The 19617-nt window shown below is 44.3% G+C and overlaps 1 protein-coding gene across 1 annotated transcript in view; it reads right to left on the bottom strand.

Moving 5' to 3' along the window:
* The window catches only part of GABBR2 (gamma-aminobutyric acid type B receptor subunit 2), a 365190-nt gene that overhangs the window by 167379 nt on the left and 178194 nt on the right, over nucleotides 1-19617 (bottom strand). Inside the window, exon 5 of the mRNA XM_060154769.1 lies at nucleotides 1384-1449. Within this exon, the coding sequence (XP_060010752.1) occupies nucleotides 1384-1449 (66 nt within the window). The remainder of the gene's footprint in view (nucleotides 1-1383; nucleotides 1450-19617) is intronic.

Below are 19617 nucleotides of genomic sequence, written 5' to 3'. Positions count from 1 at the left end.
GACTCCAAAGTCTCTTTTGTTCTAAACGCACAGTACTCCTCAGCTATACCTCTATCATCTTGGACACAGGCAGCCCAATTTCTTCTAATATAACCTTATATTAGGACTATTAGATTTAGTCTTCCTGGATTCAATTAAACATTCCAGCTTGTTAAGGTTCTTTGCACCCTGGCTATCTTCCAACATATTTCACAACTTCTAAAATTCCTATAAGCCTATTTTTATAATCTCATCCAAGTTACTGAAAAAAGGTCAAAGAAAACAGAGGCCTGTGGCCCATCACTAGAGACCGCACCTAGAATAACCTCAGTCTAAGAGGAGGAGCTTATTGGGTAGACAATTCATGTAACTAGGCTCTCATTCTGTTGATTTCTCTCCTGACCCTGAGGTGGAGGAGGGTGAGCCAGGGCATCAGAATGGAAAGACATAGTCCCTATGTTAGAACTCTTACATATGCTCAGGTTAGAATATCATGTGGAGAGGGCTTCCCTGGTGGCGCAGTGGTTGAGAGTCCACCTGCTGATGCAGCGGACACAGGTTCGTGCCCCGGTCCGGGAAGATCCCACATGCCGCGGAGTGGCTAGGCCTGTGAGCCATGGCCACTGAACCTGCGCGTCCGGAGCCTGTGCTCTGCAATGGGAGAGGCCACAACAGTGAGAGGCCCACGTACCACAAAAAAAAAAGAAAAGAATATCATGTGGAGAAAAGAGGATTTGATTGGGAATCAGGTGAATGGGGATGGAGCCCTGGTTCTGCCATAAAACAACCCTTGGACAAGCTTCTCCACCTCTCTAGGCTTCTAGCTCCTTATCTGTAACAAGGGTACAATAGTAGGGTACAATAAAGCAAGGGTAACAATAGTAGCTTCACATGGTTATTGGAAAGATTAAGTGAGATAAGGTTTAAGAATATACTTTGTCACCTATCACACACCAGACAATTAAAAGGATTCAGTGGTAGATACTGAACAGTTGATGGTCTGTACTAAACCTGAGTCTCTGAGCCCTGCTTACAGGGCAGGAAGGGGTCTGAGGCCTCCCGGTCTCGCCCTGGAATCTGGTGTCTCCCTCTGTGTGGTGCACACAGCACTGCTCCATTAAGCAAGGCTGGGTGGAGGAGACTTAAAACTAGCTGGCAGCGCTGAAGCAATGGTAAGACAGTGGGTTTGGTAAACTGAGGTTCCTGGTTCCTCCTACAACTGCACTGTTCTGAGTCCTGGGGTTTTAGCTCCCCGGAAAGATGAAAGAGCAGTGAGAATAACACTTCTGCTTCCAACACCCCAGACTCCGGTCCACTCAAGGACCAGGCAGTGACACTGAGTGCAAGAAAACGCTTCGTGAACCTCCCCAAAGACATCCATGACACAACCAAAGTGTTACTTACACAACAGAACACTTTTGCTGCCATATTCTGGTCAAACTGGCCAAGGATGATCCGCACGTCGTTGCCCTGTGGACAGAAGGACATGATGTGAAGGTGAGCGTGTGATCGGCACAGCCCAGAGGGCTCGAGGCAGCGGGCAGGGATCATTCACATGCCCCAGGCTCCCCAGCAAGAGCTCTGCCTGAGGGGGTGGGCAGGGCAAAACCTCACCCCCCAGCCCAGCCGAGCCTGGATCTATGGCTCTCTCTGGGCCCAGCTTTCCCTCAGCTACTGCTGTTGGCCCTGCGTGGTCTCATGGGTAAACCCTGGGGCTGGAGGCTAAAGGCTCTGAGGAGCCTCATTGTCTCCCCTGCTCTCCTCCAACACGGGCAGGCAAACGCTCCGGGCACTGAGACAGTGTCTCAGCTCTCCGTCCTCACTCTACACATAGGGAAACTGAGGCCAGAGGAGAGAAAGTAACTTCTAAGGTCCCCAGGGGAGTTGGCAGTGGAAACAAGTTCCCAGCCAACACCCCCTCCCCCTCTAGTATTCTAGACTTTTCCACCTTTCTCGAGTCCACAGAGCTTCCCAATTAAGAAGTTTCAGAGTCTCTTTGAGTTCTCAGCTTTGTTCAAATCTCAGCTCCACTTGGGTGGCCTCAAGTGGCTCCTTTTCCCATCTTAGCCTCAATTTCCTCATCTGCAAAATGCAGATAATGGCAGTACTTAGAGGGCTGCTGAGAGGACTAAACGAGATAATCCTCATAGAGTGCTTAACATAGTTCCTGGCACAGAGTAAACACCCAGCTAGAATTAGTGTCTTATAACCTTCTCCCAACCTATTCTTCTCCCTTTATTTCAAAGGAAAATCTATATTCAAAAGCTCTATAAATGGTTACTTATTATCTTAATATCTCAATATGGTTAACAGGTATATATTGTACCATGGGTCCTATCACTCATGTATTCATTCAACAAACATTTACTGAGTGTCTGCTTGAGGCTCCCTCCTGGGTCAGGGTAAGGGGTTCTCGGTTGCTTTCTAGGGGAAGGGACCCTGCCCTGCCCCCATATAGAACAGGCAGAAGGAGGATGTACAGGTAGCCTCCAGGAAACCAGCCAGGCCCCGGCCCACACGCTTGCTCCATCCCAGTCCTGCCCTCCGCACTGACACTCAGCCCTGCAGGTGATGTTACCTTGCTGCCATTTACCCCGTCCTTTCCAGCAAGCCTCAAGGCTCTTTGATGCATAAAGAAGAGAAACATCCCTTTAAAGATCAGTTTTTAGCATCTTTCAAAATTGGAAAGTGCTGACTGGGAGGCCATTTTACTCATCATGTACTTTAGCAAAATAAAAAAGACTTGGATTCTAAAATCACCCTTCGTTTGCAAGCAAGAATGGAAAGAAGAAAAAAAATTTTCCTCTGAAAGGACTTTAAAAGATCATTAACAGAGCAGTTGAAGGAAGGCAAGCCTTTGTCATCACCATGGCTGCAATGCTATAGAAAGTTCTAAGCTGCTTCTGTTCTGTGGCCTTACTCCCGGGCACACTCCAGGGTCTTTCTGCTTGTTTGTTGAATTTTTTATAGCATTTTTTGCTGCTAACAGTATTCACCTACCCATATCCATCCATCCATATCCATCCATCCGTCCATCCATCCAGCAAACATTTATGGAGCATCTACTTTGTGCCAAGCCCCGTGTTGCTAAACACGGTATAGTAGAAACAGCTTATTGGATTTTGGAGTCAGAGAGACCTGGGTTCACATCCCAGCTCCGGCACTGACCAGCTACATGACCCTGGGTCTTAATGTCCTGGAGCCTCAATCTCCTCATCTCTGAAATGGGGATAATATTCCCTGCCTGACCCAGTGGTTGTAGGATTCATGGTAATGAAACCCACCCACTGGCTTCCATGGTGCTCTCTCCTGGCTCCCTCCTGCCTCCTGGTCATTCTTGCTCAGACTCTCAATCAGCTCCTCGTCTTTCTGCCCATCCCTAAGGCTGGTGTTCCATACAGTTCTGCCCTCATCACTCTCCCTGGGCAATCTCATTCATGACCCCAGCCACAACTCCCCTCTGAGCATTGTGGACTCCCAAGTCTCTCTCCCCAGCCCAGACTTTTCTCCAGTTGCCCCCTGGACACCTCCACTTGGATTCTCTCAACATGCCCCAAGTTGAACTCATCATCATTCCCAACATGCCTACTTCCTCCTCCTGTATTGTCCATCTCTAGAACAGAGTTGTCAACCTCCTACTCCCTAAGATCATAAACTTGGGAGCCATTCTAGATTCACTCCTCTCCTCATCTTAGCCATAACCATGGCCTGTTGGTTCTGTCTGCTCACTAGCTTCCTGAATCGCCCCCATGTCTCCAGCCCCATTGCCCTGGGTTTAGCCACCATCACTCCCTACGTGGTGAACCACTACAGCCTCCCAGCTGGATCCCTGCCTTTAGTCCTGCTCCATCCACCCAGTCTCCAGAAAGCACACAAGGGGATCATTCCAAGATTGAAATTTGATTATATAAAATCTTTCCATGGCTCCTGGAGCTTTACAGATCAAACTCTAAGCTCCTTGGAACATTCCAAATTTTTTACCAACTCACTCCTGCTCATTTCTCCAATCACATTTTTTGCTACTCCTCCACAGCAGGGAGAATGAACTACCTGCAGTTCTCTTAAATGGTCTGCCATTCACTCCTTCATTCATTCACTCCTTCATTCATTCACTTTCTCACTCTGTCCCCTTTCTTTCTTTCTACAAGTTCATTCATCCAGAATGCCATTCCCTCCCACCCTACACGCTCTGCCTGGAGAGCTGCTACTCCCCCTTCCTGCCTTAGCTCAGGCATTCCTACTCTGAGAAACCATCTCTGTCCCATTAGGCTTGGTGGTCATTTGCTCCTCTGTGGGCCCAGAGCACTCTGTGCTTCCCTCTATCATGGCCTGAATCTACTTGTTTGTTTTCCCTATTGGACTGAGGATAACTTGATCCATCTCTGGGTCTCCAGCTCCCAGAACAAGGCATGACACATATATCAATAAATAGGTATTAAATGTGTGATTAAGTGAATGAATGCTGTGTGAAGCACAAGCACAATGCCTGGCCCACATTGGCTATTCAATATCTGCTGGTTATTATCATCAACTGCACTAATATCCTGCTAGCCTAGGGCCTAGGTACTGGTTGGGTTCACCACGTTCATTTCTTGAATGGACCGAGGGACTCGCATCTTCATGGTTGACCACCTGACCACCTGCTAACAGATAAATAAACAGCTCTGCCACTTGTGGACCATTTAGTGTCTCTGTTGCCATGACAACCAAGTTGCATTGACTACTTGGTTCTATGCTCCCAAACTTTTAGGACTGGATGGGGGCCCAAGGGATCGCTGATCTTGTTAACCCCTTCCCAGAGAGGCAAAAATCTTTCCCAAATCCAGCACAGCACCCCAAAACCAGCAATCTTGCCTTGGTGTCCCCTGACCATTAGAGGGTCCTGGAGAAAGAGCCTATCCGGGGCCAGGTTATGCCTGATGCAGGAAGCTATTCACACCCACTCTGACTCTAGACAGTGAGTAAGAAGGGCAAGATGCTGCAAAGCCTGGGAGAAAAGAGGACGAGCCAGCACTCAGTGCAGGTGGAGCCTGGATCCCAGGGTAGGGAGAGGATAATGGGAAATACGACTGGACTGGGATCCTCAGGGGGCCCTTGAGAGCAGCATAAAGAGTTGAAGGTGCTTCTCAAAATGGGATATGTGTACTCCCAGGGCAGAGGAGTTCTCCTGAGAGTATGAAAAGTGCAGATATGCCTAGCTCTTCTTTCTGGAGTAGCAATTTATTGGAAGATTCAGGGGTGAAGGGAAACATTTTGGATCGGGGGAATCTTAAAAGTTTTTAACACACCCACACTCTCACAAAAGTTCCAGAATCACACTTTTCAATGTTGCATAACTTGTATGTTTTCCTTAAAATCCAGAGAGAGGAAAGAGATTTTGTGTTGGCAGTGGACCCTGCTTCTGGCCAAGCCCGCCTACCTCCCTACCAGGGGTATCAGTGCACTCTCCTCTATGGCTGAAAGGGCTTTGGGGCAGTTGAAGGACTGCCAGGGGTAGGGGAGGACAGCCATGACCATCTCTAAGGATGACAGTGCAGAATGGTGCTGTGATGTTAGAGCTGGAACGTGGCAGAGGGCAGGGTCTCAAAAATCCCTGCCATGGACTCTTGGCTCTGCAGGGGGCCGCCTGGAGTGAAAGTAGATGTCCCGAGATCAGACAAATGACAGCTTCTTCTTAGAGGGCTAGATCTAAGGTAATGGATGGTAGCAGAGACCTACGTTCACACCCTCAACAGGCCACACCCATGGGGGGCAAAAATGGAAGGGAACAGCCATGGGGCAGGAAGCCTGGGGAGGGGTACTCAGTCCAAACCCTGGGTGGATTTCCCTTCCTCTTCCCTGGCCCCTCTCATCTGTTGTCTAGGACCTCTTTGTCTCTGGGGCCCTTAAAGGGAGCTAAAATCTCACATATAAAAAATGACACTTAAGAAGGATGACTCAATTCAAAGCACTACTGTATAAACCCCCACTTTACACGGGATCCTAGCAGAGTCAAAATAAATGACAGCTCCTGAGCTCTTTCTAGCCACTGCCCTAGGAGGTACGTGCTATAATTATGCCCACTCTGGATAGTTTCATGAGCAAACTGAGGCCCAAAGACTTAAGCAACTTTCCTAGGCACAGCAGACACTGTTGGTCCTGCTGGATCCCCTCCTCGGGGCTAGTGCACCCAACCCAGCTGCAGCGATGGTGGGCTGCCACCAGCTCCCTCCCTTCTCTGGAGAACTTCCCTCAGCCAAGGGGAGCTTCCTGGCCCTAGAAGGCCATGTTGTGCCCCACATCCCATAGCAGCCAGTGACTGACTCACATGGGTAGAAAACTCCAGCCCCCTTGCTGAAAGGTGGGACCAGCTCTGTGGTGCAGACTGTGCTCCAGAGATACGGTGAGGCCAGGTTAAACCCATCTCCAGCCAAAAGGCATTCTGGCCTAGCTCCCCTCTTGCCTTATCCTGCTTCTCTCCCCTTCTCCTGAGCCCACTCTCAATAAATCTCTTTCACAAGAATCCCAGGCTCTGTTTCTAGGGAGTTCAACCTAAGACACCAGGTCACAGGGATAAGAAGTGGTGACTTTGGCCTCGACCCAATGTGGGTCTGGCCCCAGAGCCCAAGCATTTGACCACTCACTCCTATATATTACCTCCCACGCTGAGAAGGCCAACCCCACCAGGCCTGGGCTGCTGGGGCTCAGTACCGAGTCTGCAGCAATGACTCATGGAGAAAAGTCCTATGGATTTTGAAGTCAAAGGACCTGAGCAGCAAGTGTAACCCTGAGACATTAAGACAGCTGATGTGCATTTAAAAGAGCAGGAAAGCAGAAGGCAACCCATCTTGCTTCCCTGTGACAGCAGTGTGGGGTCCTGCTAGAAGATCAAGGTTGACCCTGACACTGACCTCCTGCCATCTCTGCATCTGTCTCAGCCTACGTCTAATAGCTTCCTGGTTTCCTACAGACGCACACTACCCCACTACCCCACTGGGCTGCTGAAAAATCAAATGAAACCATGTTCAACGTTGTAGAAAGGGGTAAGGTGCAATGAGCCCAAAGGTGGCTGAGCTATTAGAGGCCGGCCATGATGCAGGCTGGGAGGTGCCCCTGACCTGGAGCAGTGGGCACTGGTGAAGTGGTGAGAAGCCCAGGCCTGCTCCGACTCCTCCACTTTGGTCGTGAGACTTGGGGTAAGCCTGAGAGGGTTAGTAAAGATGTTTTCCAAAGTCCCTCTTGGCTCTGACAGACTGATTCCACACCCAGAATGAGTATCCTCTTTTATTTAGCTAAAATTAGTCTTTCTTAGACTTTTTTTTTTCTTCTCCAGAAGTGTCCCTAAAAGCGGAGAAGCAGGAGACATATACTCTTAAGGACGGGAGTGAAAAACGGTACAGCCCATAGCAGCCCACTGGCAAAGCATGGCATTTCTTTAAAGTTTATTATTTTATCTTGAAAATTCATGTATATTTAGCCTTCCAATAACATATCTATGTTTATCTTAAGATAAAAATAATGCTTTTTCTTCCCATGTCTCTGAGCAAAACAGGCCTGCTGGGAAGATGCACTACATCTATCCTGTAGCTTTTCATCCCCTTGGGGTGCTGGTATGAACCTCAGGTTCAGGCAGTCAGGCTGGATTCCTGGTCCGTGGGGGGGCAGGTAATTCCCACTAGGACTTTCTCATGAAGCAAAGTGGGGAACAGTTCCCCTCAAGACCTATCTTTGTGGTCTTCCTGTAATAGAATAATGGCTCCCCAAAGATGTCCATGTTCTAATCCCTGGAACCTGTGAATATGCTATGTGACATAGCAAGGGGGAATTAACATTGCAGATGGAATTAAGGTTGCTAATCAGCTGACTTATAAAATAGGGAGATTTTCCTGGAGTCTGAATCCTGAATGATGGCTTGGGGGCTGCTCCACAGAAGGCCAATAAAGCAACTGAAATTGACAGGGACAGAGTAAAGGGACAAAGCAAATGATTAAATAGTTAATCCCACTAAGGGATCATAAGTAAAAGAAAAAAGTATGGGAGACCCCTGTAAGTGAATAATCACTCAAGGAAGCAGGCTTGCCTAGCAACAAAACCATGCAACAGAAGCATGAGACATGCCCCAAAACAATAAAACAATGGTGGAATGAGACCCACATCCTGCCCAGGGAGGTCAGTAAGTTAATGACTCCTAGGACATGCTCCTCTGTGCACACTAAAAACAAAAATATAGGCAATGTTGGACCAGAGTCTGGCTTGGCACAGCCATGTGGCTAACAGGGTCTGGGTGCTCCAGACGGGTGTCAGGCATGTGCCTCTGAGGTGGGAGAGCCGAGCTCAGGACACTGGTCCACCAGAGACCTCCCGGCTCCACATAATATCAAATGGCAAAAGCTCTCCCAGAGATCTCCATCTCAATGCCAAGACCCAGCTCCACTCAACGACCAGCAAGCTACAGTGCCGGACACCCCATGCCAAACAACTAGCAAGACAGGAACACAACACCACCCAGTAGCAGAGAGGCTGCCTAAATCATAATAAGGTCACAGACACCCCAAAACACACCACCGCACGTGGTCCTGCCCACCAGAAAGACAAGATCCAGCCTCAACCACTAGAACACAGGCACCAGTCCCCTATACTAGAAAGCCTACACAACCCACTGAACCAACCTTAGCCACTGGGGGCAGACACCAAAAACAAAGGGAACTACGAACCTGCAGCCAGCGAAAAGGAGACCCCAAACACAGTAAGTTAAGCAAAATGAGAAGACAGAGAAACACACAGCAGATGAAGGAGCAAGACAAAAATCCACAAGACCAAACAAATGAAGAGGAAATAGGCAGTCTACCTGAAAAAGAATTCAGAGTAATGATAGTAAAGATGATCCAAAATTGTGTAAATAGCATGGAGAAAATATAAGAAACGTTTAACAAGGACCTAGAAGAACTAAAGAGCAAACAAACAATGATGAACAACACAATAAATGAAATTAAAAATTCTCTAGAAGGAATCAATAGCAGAATAACTGAGGCAGAAGAACAGATAAGTGACCTGGAAGATAAAATAGTGGAAATAACTACCGCAGAGCTGAATAAAGAAAAAAGAATGAAAAGAATTGAGGACAGTTTCAGAGACGTCTGGGACAACATTAAACGCACCAACATTAGAATTATAGGGGTCCCAGAAGGAGAAGAGAAAAAGAAAGGGACTGAGAAAATATTTGAAGACATTATACTTGAAAACTTCCCTAATATGGGAAAGGAAATAGTCAAGTCCAGGAAGCACAGAGAGTCCCTACAGGATAAAACAAGGAGAAACACGCCAAGACACATATTAATCAAACTATCAAAAATTAAATACAAAGAAAAAATATTAAAAGCAGAAAGGGAAAAACAACAAACAACATACAAGGGAATCCCCATAAGGTGAACAGCTGATCTTTCAGCAGAAACTTTGCAAGCCAGAAGGGAGTGGCAGGCCATAATTAAACTGATGAAGGGGAAAAATCTACAACCAAGATTACTCTACCCAGCAAGGATCTCATTCAGATTCAACGGAGAAATTAAAACCTTTACAGACAAGCAAAAGCTAAGAGAATTCAGCACCACCAAACCAGCTTTACAAATGCTAAAGGAACTTCTCTAGGCAGGAAACACAGGAGAAGGAAAAGACCAACAATAACAAGCCCAAAACAATTAAGAAAATGGTAACAGGAACATACATATCAATAACTACCTTAAATGTAAATGGATTAAATGCTCCAACCAAAAGACATAGACTGGCGGAATGGATACAAAAACATGACCTGTATTTAGGCTGCCTACAAGAGACCCACTTCAGACCTAGGGACACATACAGACTAAAAGTGAGGAGATGGAAAATGATATTCTATGGAAATGAAATCAAAACAATGCTGGAGTAGCAATTCTCATATCAGACAAAATAGACTTTAAAATAAAGACAATTACAAGAGACAAAGAAGGACACTACATAATGATCAAGGGATCAATCCAAGAAGAAAATAACAATTGTAAATATTTATGCACCCAACATAGGAGCACCTAATACATAAGGCAAATGCTAACAGCCATAAAAGAGGAAATCGACAGTAACACAATCACAGTAGGGGACTTTAACAACCCACTTTCACCAATGGGCAGATCATCCAAAATGAAAATAAATAAGGAAACACAAGCTTTAAATGATACATCAAATAAGATGGACTTAATTGATATTTATAGGACATTCCATCCAAAACCAACAGAATACACCCTCTTCTCAAGTGCTCACAGAACATTCTCCAGGATAGATCATATCTTGGGACACAAATCAAGCCTTGGTAAATTTAAGAAAATTGAAATCGTATCACGTATCTTTTGCAACCACAACCCTATGAGGCTAGATATCAGTTACAGAAAAAAATCTGTAAAAAGTACAAACACATGGAGGCTAAACAACACACTACTAAATAACCAAGAGACCACTGAAGAAATCAAAGAGGAAATAAAAAAATACCTAGAAACAAATGACAATGAAAATTAGAAATGACAATGAAAATTAGAAATTAGAATTCTAATTCTAATAGAATTAGAATTAGAAATGAAAAAGGAAAAGTAACAACTGACACTGCAGAAATACAAAGGATCGTGAGAGATTACTACAAGCAACTATATGCCAAAAAAATGGACAACCTGGAAGAAATGGACAAATTCTTAAAAAGCACAACCTTCTGAGACTGAACCAGGAAGAAATAGAAAATATAAACAGACCAATCATAAGCACTGAAATTGAAACTGTGATTAAAAATCTTCCAACAAACAAAAGCCCAGGACTAGATGGCTTCACAGATGAATTCTATCAAACATTTAGAGAAGAGCTAGCACCCATCCTTCTCAAACTCTTCCAAAATATAGCAGAGCAAGGAACACTCCCAAACTCATTCTATGAGGCCACCATCACCCTCATACAAAACCATACAAAGATCACAAAGAAAGAAAACTACAGGCCAATATCACTGATGAACATAGATGCAAAAATCCTCAACAAAATACTAGCAAACAGAATCCAACAGCACATTAAAAGGATCACACACCATGACTAAGTGTGGTTTATCTGAGGAATCCAAGGATTCTTCAATATATGCAAATCAATCAATGCGATACACCACATCAACAAATTAAAGGAGAAAAACAATATGATCATCTCAATAGATACAGAAAAGGCTTTCAACAAAATTCAATACCCATTTATGATAAAAACCCTCCAGAAAGTAGGCATAGAGGGAACTTACCTCAACATAGTAAAGGCTATATATGACCAACCCAGAGCCAAAATCTTTCTCAACGGTGAAAAACTGAAACCATTTCCTCTAAAATCAGGAACAAGACAAAGTTGTCCACTCTCACCACTCTTACTCAACATAGTTTTGGAAGTTTTAGCCACAGCAATCAGAGAAGAAAAAGAAATAAAAGGAATCCAAATCAGAAAAGAAGAAGTAAAGTTGTCACTGTTTGCAGATGACATGATTCTATACATAGAGAATCCTAAAGATGCTACCAGAAAACTACTAAAGCTAATCAATGAATTTGGCAAAGTAGCAGGATACAAAATTAATGCACAGAAATCTCTTGCATTCCTATACACTAATGATGAAAAATCTGAATGAGAAATTAAGGAAACACTCCCATTTAGCACTGCAACAAAAAGAATAAAATACCTAGGAATAAACCTACCTAAGGAGACAAAAGACCTGTATGCAGAAAAGTATAAGACACTGATGAAAGAAATTAAAGATGATACAAACAGATGGAGAGATATACCATGTTCTTGGATTAGAAGAATCAACATTGTGAAAATGACTCTGCTACCCAAAGCAATCTACAGATTCAATGCAATCCCTATGAAACTACCAATGGCATTTTTCTCAGAACTAGAATAAAAAATTTCACAATTTGTATGGAAACATAAAAGACCCCGAATAGCCAAAGCAATCTTGTCAAAGAAAAATGGAGCTGGAGGAATCAGGCTCCTGGACTTCAGACTATACTACAAAGCTACAGTAATCAAGACAGTATGGTACTGGCACAAAAACAGAAATATAGATCTATGGAACAGGATAGAAAGCCCAGAGATAAACCCATGCACATATGGTCACCTTATTTTTGATAAAGGAGGCAAGAATATAAAATGGAGAAAAGACAGCCTGTTCAATAAGTCGTGCTGGGAAAACTGGACAGCTACAAGTAAAAGAATGAAATTAGAACACTCCCTAACACCATACACAAAAATAAACTCAAAATGGGTTAAAGACCTAAATGTAAGGCCAGACACTATAAAACTCTTGGAGGAAAACATAGGCAGAACACTCTATGACATAAATCACAACAATATCCTTTTTGATCCACCTTCTAGAGAAATGGAAATAATAACAAAAATAAACGTATGGCACCTAATGAAACTTAAAAGCTTTTGCACAGCACAGGAAAACATAAACAAGACAAAAAGACAACCCTCAGAATGGGAGAAAATATTTGCAAATAAAGTAACTGACAAAGGATTAATCTCCAAAATTTACAAGCAGCTCATGCAGCTCAATATGAAAAAAACAAACAACCCAGTCCAAAAATGGGCAGAAGACCTAAACAGACATTTCTCCAAAGAAGATAAACAGACTGCCAACAAACACATGAAAGGATGCTCAACATCACTAATCATTAGAGAAATACAAATCAAAATTACAATGAGGTATCACCTCACACCAGTCAAAATGGCCATCATCAAAAAATCTACAAACAATAAATGCTGGAGAGGGTGTGGAGAAAAGGGAACCCTCTTGCACTGTTGGTGGGAATGTAAATTGATACAGCCACTATGGAGAACTGTATGGAGGTTCCTTAAAAACCTAAAAATAGAACTACCATACGACCCAGCAATCCCACTACTGGGCATATATCCTGAGAAAATCATAATTCAAAAAGAGACATGTACCACAATGTTCACTTCAGCACTATTTACAATAGCCAGGACATGGAAGCAACCTAAGTGTCCATCAAGAGATGAATGGATAAAGAAGATGTGGCACATATATACAATGGAATATTACTCAGCCATAAAAAGAAATGAAATTGAGTTATTTGTAGTGAGGTGGATGGACCTAGAGACTGTCATACAGAGTGAAGTAAGTCAGAAAGGGAAAAACGAATACTGTAGGCTAACACATATATATGGAATCTAAAAAAAAAAAATGGTTCTGAAGAACCTAGGAGCAGGACAGGAATAAAGACGCAGAGGTAGAAAATGGACTTGAGGACACGGGGAGCTGGGATGAAGTGAGAGAGTGGCATGGACATATATACACTGCCAAATGTAAAACTGATAGCTAATGGGAAGTAGTCACATAGCACAGGGAGATCAGCTCGGTGCTTTGCAACCACCTAGAGGGGTGGGATTGTGGGGGTGGGAGGGAGACGCAAGAGGGAGGAGATATGGGGATGTATGTATATGTATAGCTGATTCACTTTGTTATAAAGCAGAAAGTAACACACCATTGTAAAGCAATTATACTCCAATAAAAATGTTAAATATATATATATATAGGGAAAAGATGACATTATACTGAAACCTGAGATAATCTACCATAGTTTAGTATATTTTACCGCCTTTTTGCTCATTTTCATAGCACCACGACAGTCCCAGTTTGACCATGTACGACAAGAAAACTCCCTTACCTGACGTGGAGGAGGAACGTGATGATGGAAGCTTGACGTCTACTCAAGAACGAGGAAGATGGGGGCCTTGTTCACCTCCCCACTTTTCCTTTGATTATAAAACCTTGGCCACTAAGTTCTCAGCATGGCACTCCCTTGCCTTCCTGTTTGTATCTCTCACAGCGCTCTATACTAATAAACTCTTTCCTTACCTGTCATTCTGCCTCTTGTTGAATTCTTTCTATGCCTAGACAGAAGAACCTATGCTCTACTAAGGCCTGGAATGCATTCTGTGGTTTCAAAATGAACAGAGGCGCACGTCTCGAGCCTGGCGCTCACCCCCATAAAGCCTGGTGCTTCAGTGTGGGCACCATGGGAATACCCAGGGCTCTTGGAAGGATGGCCTCCCAGCCCAGACTGGCAACAGTTAACATTAAAGGCCCCTGACTGAAACAGGACCAGAGTGAGCTTAAAGGCCTGGGGTCTTCATCACACAGAGATGGTTTTATTCCTGACTTTCTTTTAGACAAACTTTGATACATATCTGCTAAATCAGCCTGATTAATTCCATTATTCAGTTCCTCTATGTTCTTGCTTATTTTTGCCTGGCTGATCTGTCCAAGACTGCGAGACAGACGCTGTGGCTCCTAATACTATTGTGTTTGTGTGAATTCTCCTTTGTATTTTAACAGGATTTTCTTTATATATTTCAGTGAGATGTAATTTATAGCAATAATGGTCCAAGAGTGTGCTATTCTCAGGGAGAATTGTACCCTTATCTATAGAAAACGACTTCCTTAATCTTGTTTAACACCTGTACCTTGAATTCTCTTTATTGTAATGTGAACACTGGATCCTTGCTGCAGTTTGGTTTGCTTGGTATACTTTTGCCTGACTTTTACCTTTGACCTTTCTGTGTCACTGTGTTGTAAATATAACTACAGTTAGTTCTTCAAAACACAATCTGAAAGTCTTTGCCTCTTCATAGGGAGTTTGACCTATTTGAATTTATGGTCAGAATGACTATATTTGGTCTGCAGTTTTAGTTTATACTTTCTGGTTTTCATATTTGCTTTCTGTTTTTTGATATGTGGACTAGATTTTCTTTGCTTTTATCTTCCATGTTTCAGGAGCTTCAGGCTCTGTTTGTATTATAGCATATTTACTGTTAAGTTATTCAAAGCCTTTTTTAACTTATATTTTTCTAATTATGAAACTCATAAGCAAAATAGTCTCTTTTGAGTCCCTTTCCTACTTAAGACCAGGAGTTTAGCACTCAATTTTTTCTTTACTCACTTCTTTGGCTCTGTTAATGGAATTTGGGTTTTTATATTTCAATTACTGTTATTACAGTATCTATTTGCATTGCATGTATATGCACGTTTGCTTTCAAAATGAATTTCTGTATCTGCATACACTTTTATAACAACTTTTTATAACGACTACTTAGCTCTCCCTCCACGGGCTTTTGTGATCCCTGCTCACCTGCTTCTGTCATGACCTCAGCTATAAAGTTTGCTATCGTTCTCGGCAGGCTGATAAAGGACTTCAAAGATTAACTTCAAGAAGGGCACTGGCTAGTAGTACATCATGTGAGTCTCACACGTCGGAGAATGTCTCCCAGCTGCTCCATCATCTCTGGGATTGAATGCTGCAAGGGAGTCGAGGTGGCCTGGTTTTGCACCTTTGTGGGAAATTTGTTTTTTTCTGGGCTAGATACTTGTAGATTTTCCCCTTTCTGTTTCTATTTCAAAACTTCTGACAAAATGTGTCTGGGTATTACTCTCTATTCACCAATTCTGCTAGAATGCAGAAAGGCCAGCTAGACTGCACATACAGTCTGAGCATTTCCTTATGAAACTGTTGACTTTGTAATTTCAAAATGGTTGAATATCGGCAATTTTGTATGGTCCAATCTAGTAGATCTCTCTTGAGCCCACTTAAGTTTGTCACCTATTTTTTTTTTAAGTAAACTTCTTATTTGAGAATAGTTTTAGATTTATGGAAAAATCACAAAGAGAGTATATAGAGTTCCCATATGTCCTCTCCCAGTTTCCCCTATTATTAACATCTTACGTTTATATAGTACATTTGTTATAAATAATGAATCAATATCAATTCATTATTAACTAAAGCTCATACTTTATTCAGATACCCTTAGTTCTTTTCTCTAGTGTCCTTTTTCTATTCCTGGGTCCCATTCAGGATACCACATTATATATCATTGTCATGTATCTGTAGGCTACTTTTGGCTTAGACATTCCTTAGTTTTGAAGACCTAGACAGTTTTGAGGAGCATTGGTCAGGTATTTTGCAGGATGGCCTGCAACTACAATTTACCTAATGTTTTTCTCATGGTTAGACTGGAGTTATAGGTTTTGGGGCGGAAGAACACAGAGGTAAAGTGCCCTTCTCACCACATCATATCAAATGTACATACTATCAACATGACTTATCACTGTTGATGCTGACCTTGGTCACCTGGTTGAGGTAGTTGTCAGATTCTTCCACTCTAAAGTTACTCTTCTTTTCCCCCCTTTTCATCCTGTGCTCTTTGGAAGGAAGTCACTTAACAAGTGGGTAGCTCTGCTCTACCTCCTTGGGCCTGAAATATCTACATAAATTATTTGGAATCCTTTGGCATAGGAGATTTGTCTATTCTCTCTCATTTACTTACTCAATCATGGGTATCTGTTTTATACTTTGGGTTATAATCCAATACCACTTTTATTTTATTGCTCAAATGTCCCAGCTTTGGCCATTGGGAGCTCTTTCAGTGGCTCTTTCAGTTGGCTGCTGTACTCTTCTGACACACCTCCATCAGTGTGTGTTGTTGATGTGGTCTGAGCACGTCCTTAACTTTCTGGCACTACAAGATGCTCCAGGATCATCTTGTATGTTTCCTGTCCCAGTCCTAGAGTCAGGCATTTCTCCAAGGAGCCCTGGTTCCTTTTCATGGAGAATGGTATTAGAAACCAAGATCTGGGTGGTAGTTGTGCTTGTTGATACTGAGATTCCTGTTTTGGTTTTGATTTTGATTCTGTTTCATTCGTCCCAGTTTTCCCTTAGGATCTCCCTACTCCAGTGTCCATAACTTCTCTTTCCTCTCATTAGACTGATCTCTTTGACCATTTCCTCTGAATTCTGGCAAAGCAATTCAAGAGTTTTAGTTTCCTTGGCATTAACTCTGCTCTCTACTACCTCCAATGCAGATTTTAATTCTGCTAGTTGCTATTTAGTTTTCTTCCTTGTCCTCTGTACTTCCTTCTCTATCTTATCCCACAGCAAATCAGAGATCTGCTTTTTCTCTAAGCTTTCCAGAAGTTACTTTTCTTTGTTCCTGAGTATTTTAGCCTTGTGTTCTCTGTTAGCTTTGTCTGTCCAGACTTGGTATTTTGTTTACACACACTCAGCAAATGTGTTGAGCAAGTTAGGTTTGGTTCCAGGTGCTGGGGAATAAAACAGTGACCAAGACAGACAGAAACTGCTGCCTCCTAGAGCTTACATCCTAGTGGGAGGAGACAGATGACAAAACAACTGGGTAAAATGAATAGGAGGTCAGATATTACCATGGGTTGATCTGTATCTCCCAAAGATATGTAGAAATCCTAACTCCTAATACCTCAGAATGTGACTTCATTTGAAAACAGGGTTGTTGTAGATGAAATTAGTTAAGATACGGTCATATTGGAGTAGGGCAGGCTCTTAATCCCACATGACTAGTGTCCTAATAAGATGATGTTAAGAGAAAAGGGGGAAATGTCAGTGAAGGCAAAGACTGGAGTTATACAGCCACAAGCCAAGGAACATCAAGGATTGCCAGTGATACTGGAAGCTTACAGAAAGGTACGGAAGAGTCCCCAAGGCTGCTAGAGAGCATAGCCTTGCTGACATCTTGACCTTGGACTTCTGGCCTCAAGATGTGAAAGAATAAACTTCTGTTGTTTTAAGCCACCTAGTTTGTGGTGCTTTGTAATGGCAGCCCCAGGAAACTGATACAGATGTCCATCAGTGAAATGGAGAAAATTAGCAGAAAGGCGGGGTGGGAGTGCAAGGGGAAGGGATTTAAATTTTAAATAAAGCCTCTGGGAAACGGGGACAACTGAGAAAAGACTAGAAGAAGATGCAAAAAGGAGCCATGCAGGTTCTGGGGGAAGAGCACTCCACACAGAGGGGATCCTTTGCCAACAGCCTGAGCATGCTGTCCTTGGCTCTGCTCTCCCGGGCTTATGTGATGCTGGAATCCTTTCTCAGAACCGCAGCTGTGTGGGGTGGTGGAGAAGCTGGACCATGGCATTGCCCAGATCTGAGTTTGAATTCCAACGCACCACTTTCCAGCTGGGTGACTAGGGGGGAGTTCTTAACCTCGTTGAGGCTCAAGCTCCCCATATGTGAAACGGGGATACAAAAATTCTCTCTGTCCCAGGGCTCTGGGGAGGGTTGAATGGGCAAGTGAAGGTCAAGGGCTCTGCAGGGGGGCCTGGCCCTTGCTCAATGCACTGGAAAGGCCGGCTGCTGTTTTCATCAGCGTTCATATCACTCCTGCTTCGGTTGGAATTGGTTGGCTGATGAGCAGAGCACCCAGTTCCATCCATCCCCAGTTTCTTGTAGACTTTCAACTAATGCATCTGCTCCACACATAAAGGCTCTTTAAATTTTAAAGCCCACAGAATTCCGCCGGGTCTCTGAGGTGCAGGAAGCTATTTCCAGTGCCCACCCTGGGGAGACACTGCGTGTGGCAGGAGAATGTCAGTGCAGCACCAGAGCCCCGTCCACCCCAGCCCCACCCCAATTAGTCCCTGCAGAGTAGGCACTCCACTCCTCTGGATCCTCTGGGCCTCTGCACAGCCCGACTCCACCCTCAGAGCAAATCGTCTGTGGGGGAAGAGCTGGGCAGATCCAGCCCCAGACACCTAGGCTGCTAGCAGGCCCTCTCTAGCTACGGTTTCCTCAACTGCAGAGGCTCCCAGGGCTGAAATGTCAATGCAGATGTGGTATCTGCTCCTGAGCAGGTGACAAACAACTGGTGCTCTGCTCCCTTGCTCCCCATCTCTGGGTCTCAGTCTCCCCATATGTGAACTGAGGGCTCCATGAGCTCTAAACTGCCACCTGCTCTGATTGGTATAACCTGGGACCAGCCCAAGAGAGAAGGGACATGTCAGCAGTTGGCATCTGGGGCCTCAGGAGACTTTCAATGTGGGCATGATGAATGGAAGAGTAAGGTGACAGCTCTAACTATGTCTGTACCTTCTTATAATCCCCCAGCAGCTCCCCACTGCCCTCAGGATAAAAGACCAAACTTCTTAGCTCAACATCCAAGGCTCATGGAAACTGGCTCCAAATTCTGTTTTCGGCCTCAGCATCTTTCCCACGGCCCCGCCCGGATACTCCAGCCTCCAGGAATTCCTGCTGACCCCAAGTGCACAGTGAGCATGGCTGTCCTGCCCTCTGATATTCACCGTGCAGGTCTCATTCCTGCCCATCCTCCATGGCGTGGTGGAGGCTTGTCTGAATCCTCCCCGGGGAGGGATGAGTCACTTCCTCCCGTTGTTCCCCAGCCCCTCGGTTCCTGGTTCCCCTGAGAGGTATCTGCCTTCCGTACCAGCTCTGAGTGACCTGTGGACACTGGCAGGCCTGACGGTGTCTGGGAGCCCAGGAGAGTGTCTGGCACAAACACGGTGTTTGGGAAATGAATGGACAGATGACAGTTAGGAACTACTTACAACTGGGCAAACATCTAGTTGACCCTTCTGTTCCTGGAGTGAGTGTCACTGGAGGGGGTCAGGAGCCTGAGCTTTCAGTTCCAACAACAGTACTTCCTTGCTGTGGGTTTGGGCAAGAGAGTTACTCTCTCTGAGCCTCTTCACAACAGACATGATAATAATTGCGCCCTGGTTGCCTCTCAGGCTGGGTTGAGAGATACAGAATCACCCAGCAAGCTCCACATGGCTGT

The sequence above is a fragment of the Lagenorhynchus albirostris genome, chromosome 7 (assembly GCF_949774975.1).
Source record: "Lagenorhynchus albirostris chromosome 7, mLagAlb1.1, whole genome shotgun sequence".
NCBI lineage: Eukaryota > Metazoa > Chordata > Mammalia > Artiodactyla > Delphinidae > Lagenorhynchus > Lagenorhynchus albirostris.
Note: the sequence above shows the minus strand (reverse complement) of the source record. Positions and strands in the feature narration are given on the sequence as shown.